The 1,124-nt window shown below is 30.4% G+C and overlaps 1 protein-coding gene across 1 annotated transcript in view; it reads right to left on the bottom strand.

The window, feature by feature from the left end:
• LOC108733552 (facilitated trehalose transporter Tret1-like) overlaps positions 1–1,049 on the bottom strand; it is a 7,679-nt gene extending 6,630 nt beyond the window's left edge. Inside the window, exon 1 of the mRNA XM_018464739.2 lies at positions 898–1,049. Within this exon, the coding sequence (XP_018320241.1) occupies positions 898–949 (52 nt within the window). The 5' untranslated portion in view covers positions 950–1,049. The remainder of the gene's footprint in view (positions 1–897) is intronic.
• Between the last annotated feature and the right edge of the window lie 75 nt (positions 1,050–1,124).

Below are 1,124 nucleotides of genomic sequence, written 5' to 3'. Positions count from 1 at the left end.
CGAAAACCACAGAGGCGTCTTGTTCAGCGTGCTGTCAAACCTACACTAGCAAGGAGATCGGGCTGAAACTATAGCTACAAGCTATCCAAGGATGGTACTATAGAATGGCACCTCAAGGTAGGCCTAGTGGCGTCATCTCTTGGTTAGGCCGGAAACTTATCAATCCACCCTCGTATAACAAATGTAAACAAAAGAAAATAATACACAATTAACATTATCTGCAAGTAAATTTTAAATAAACAGTTTTACATTCTATTAGTCTTTTATTCCTCATTATTTATTGTGCTATACCTATTAGTGATAGTTTTTTGACTATTTATTATTTATATATGAATAATTTAGACTGTGATGAAATCTAGTAAGTGCAAATTATAATTATAACTTTATTCATAACAAACTAGCAAGTTACATCAATTTTAAACTCGAAAATACCTCACACCCATGAGCGAAACGTTGGATGTCGTTTTTTTAATAAAATATCTTCTTACAACCCTTAATTGCTCTGATTATTTATAAAAATACTTAACTTCGATGGCAACAGCCCCAATGCAAAAATAAAATAGTTAAGGTTAGTATGCTTCTGTTTTTCATGCCGTTCCCGTTTTTATTTTTGAAGACACCGAATATTATTCTACTTTTATAATTTGATGAAATAAATTTGTACTTGCTCGTCTATTTATTAAAAATTGTAAATGTTTAAAATGAAGTGTTTGATAAGTTTAGAAACAAATGTAACACATTAATAAAAGCGAAGATTATTTTTTTTACTTTTTACTGTTTTTCTATTTGCAAATGAAGACATTGCACATTGATCTTTCGTCCACAAAAACTTAAATTTACTCAGTAAATGAATATATTATAAGACATTGAACACTAAACCGAATTAGGCTTACTTACAGGACATTACAGCTGCAAGCACATATGCTCGGTTCTTGAGTCCTTTCAACATCGTTAGCTGCTTATTTTCTGTTTAAGGTCTCAAAGGCAACTAGTCAAATTGAATTAGATAAACCAACTTAAATCTTTTTCTATCAATTTAACAAGCCGTTGAAGTATTGCACTTGTTATTAACATTCGATTTGTGGAATATTTAGATACCGTATCAGAAAAATCTAAAATAAAAA

This window comes from Agrilus planipennis, unplaced genomic scaffold (genome assembly GCF_000699045.2).
Source record: "Agrilus planipennis isolate EAB-ADULT unplaced genomic scaffold, Apla_2.0 scaffold44, whole genome shotgun sequence".
Lineage (NCBI taxonomy): Eukaryota > Metazoa > Arthropoda > Insecta > Coleoptera > Buprestidae > Agrilus > Agrilus planipennis.
This window is presented reverse-complemented; position numbering and strand designations above follow the sequence as displayed.